General features: G+C 36.3%; 1 protein-coding gene across 1 annotated transcript in view, besides 1 other annotated feature; it reads left to right on the forward strand.

Moving 5' to 3' along the window:
- The window catches only part of kl-2 (male fertility factor kl2), a gene marked incomplete at its 5' end in the record, with an annotated part of 91,086 nt that overhangs the window by 77,403 nt on the left and 11,343 nt on the right, over positions 1-2,340 (forward strand). Inside the window, one exon of the mRNA NM_001015505.5 lies at positions 725-1,168. Coding sequence (NP_001015505.5) covers positions 725-1,168 — 444 coding nt within the window. The remainder of the gene's footprint in view (positions 1-724; positions 1,169-2,340) is intronic.
- Positions 1,943-2,314: a mobile genetic element.

Here is a 2,340-nt window from a genome sequence, read left to right on the forward strand (position 1 = left end):
TGCTGACGGGGCCCGAAAACACGAGAGCCGAGCGCTGGTGAGTCCTGACGAAGATCGCAAGAAGAGGGTTCGTAACTTACACGAACATGTTACTAGACAGGCCCCGAGTCGCCTGCTGACGGGGCCCGAAAACACGAGAGCCGAGCGCTGGTGAGTCCTGACGAAGAGCGCAAGAAGAGGGTTCTTAACTTGTATGTTAAAGAGTTGAGCGTAAATGCTATGTGCGCACAGTATGTATGTATGTAGTGGCGTTTGGTTAGCGTGGGAATGCTGACCATGCACTTTTGTATGTATGTATGTATGTAGTTCATAAGCTGGCGATCATATAACGCTTCTACTTGAACATTATTGTTTATGCTAGTATTCTGAGTATATTGTACTCTATGTAACTATGTATTCTAAATACGCATGTACGCATATCACATTACACCTACAAAACGGCAAAAAATGGTCACGTCAAAACTTTTGAACAATATTAATTTTTTTCATTTTCTTTCCCAATATCTATCGATACCCAGAACAATTATGAAATTTGTCGTTTGCCTTGAATAACGTGGAAGTTATTCCCGTTACTTGTAGACGAAAAGGGTATATTATTGTGTAAGGTATAGAATATATTATATAATGCAATAGTATAATGGCAGAGCTAATTGCCTATTGACTGCCAGAGCAAAGAAAATTAACTTGTTACATAATTCAATAATATGTGGTCTTTTTTTTCCAGAAATCCAAGAATTGCTTTAAAATTTCTTAGAATAATAGCACTAAAGATTGAAGACTGCTTTACATTTGAAGAAAGCCTGATGAGAGACCTCGCAGTGTTTAACGTAAATCAACCTGAAAGTATTGACTTGCGAAAGTTAGACTTCGAAGTTAGAATAGTGAAAAATATATGGGAACTTATATTTGAATGGCAAACAAATTGGGAAGGATGGAAAAAAGGATACTTTTGGAAAATGAATATAAATGAAATGGAAGATACTGCTTTAAATTTATATAAAGAATTTACCACCTTAAATAAAAAATTTTATGATCGTCACTGGGAGATGCTTGAGGCGACTACGAAAAATGTAGATAGTTTTCGTCGGACTTTGCCCTTAATTACAGCTCTGAAGAACCCGTGCATGCGTGAGCGCCATTGGAATAGAGTTCGCGATGTAATTCACGTGTAAGTAAAAATAAAAGTAAAAAATGTGCGTAAAAAATTTTATTGCCTATATTCGTAAAAAATACTATATTTATTCATTCAAGTATTAAACAGGGAGAAGGATAAAGCCATAACCGTCTGTCGGTCCAGGTGAAAGTCGAGATCTCCAGAACTAGAAAACCGTGAATAAATATTTTAAAATTTCGGATTTTTTTTGGATTTTATTTCATTTTATTCCTTTAACGAGGAAAGGGTCTCTGAAGGACAAGGCAGTCGACTCACAGACACTAGAATAACAAGATGCGTAACGCCATAGGATTTTTTCGCCGTGGCCCTAGAGGTGGCTCCAGGCTCTCTTGAAAAAACAGCTCTTTTCTACGCATACAGTGATAGCAGACAACTGTATTTGTGCACACGTAAATTTGACAAAATATGCTCTTCACCTTAGAAGTCCTTAGACTTTAAATCTATATTATTTTTGATCAATTGGCACCATGCGAAAAACTCTTGTTTTGCATTGCCTTAACGTTATTATTATTTGAAGGTAGCTTAGAAATAATAATAGCCGAATCATAATATCACAAAATAAATTTCAAAAATGACTTTATATTACAATATTTGTCATTAGAGTATTCAGCTTGCGGCGTATGAAAAATAAACAAGGCAATGATTGTTGAGTGCTTGTGACCGCACAGATATGACCTTTTGATATGACTTTTGCAATAAACAGTTTTCATATTTTTTTTTTTTTATAAATTTATATTTTCTACTTCCTATTATTTTTATGAAATATTTTGTAGTGTATCTACCCTCAATATGTAGAGTAGAGTTAATATGTAAGTAAGTAATATGTAAAGCAGAGTTAATATGTAAGTAAGCCAAAGACCACCAACACTTACATGAACACTCCAGCTCTTGAAATACGATCGAGCGCTTAAACATAAGCCGATCGCGGAGCGTGAGAGTGCCGAGCATGCACCTAGCAGCTCAAGTGATTAAGATAAGATAAGATTAAATAACAAACACATAGTCTTAAGCACGTCATGTGCGGGTGGCTGTACCCAAGAACAGCAATGTGAATTCATTCGAATAAACCGCTTCAAGCAGAGCAGAGCCAAGTCTATTATATCAACTACCTAAATACCCTATAACCTTGAACCTATTACATGGCGACCGTGACTCGGTCTCGAGTC

Source organism: Drosophila melanogaster, chromosome Y, assembly GCF_000001215.4.
Source record: "Drosophila melanogaster chromosome Y".
NCBI classification, from domain to species: Eukaryota; Metazoa; Arthropoda; class Insecta; order Diptera; family Drosophilidae; genus Drosophila; species Drosophila melanogaster.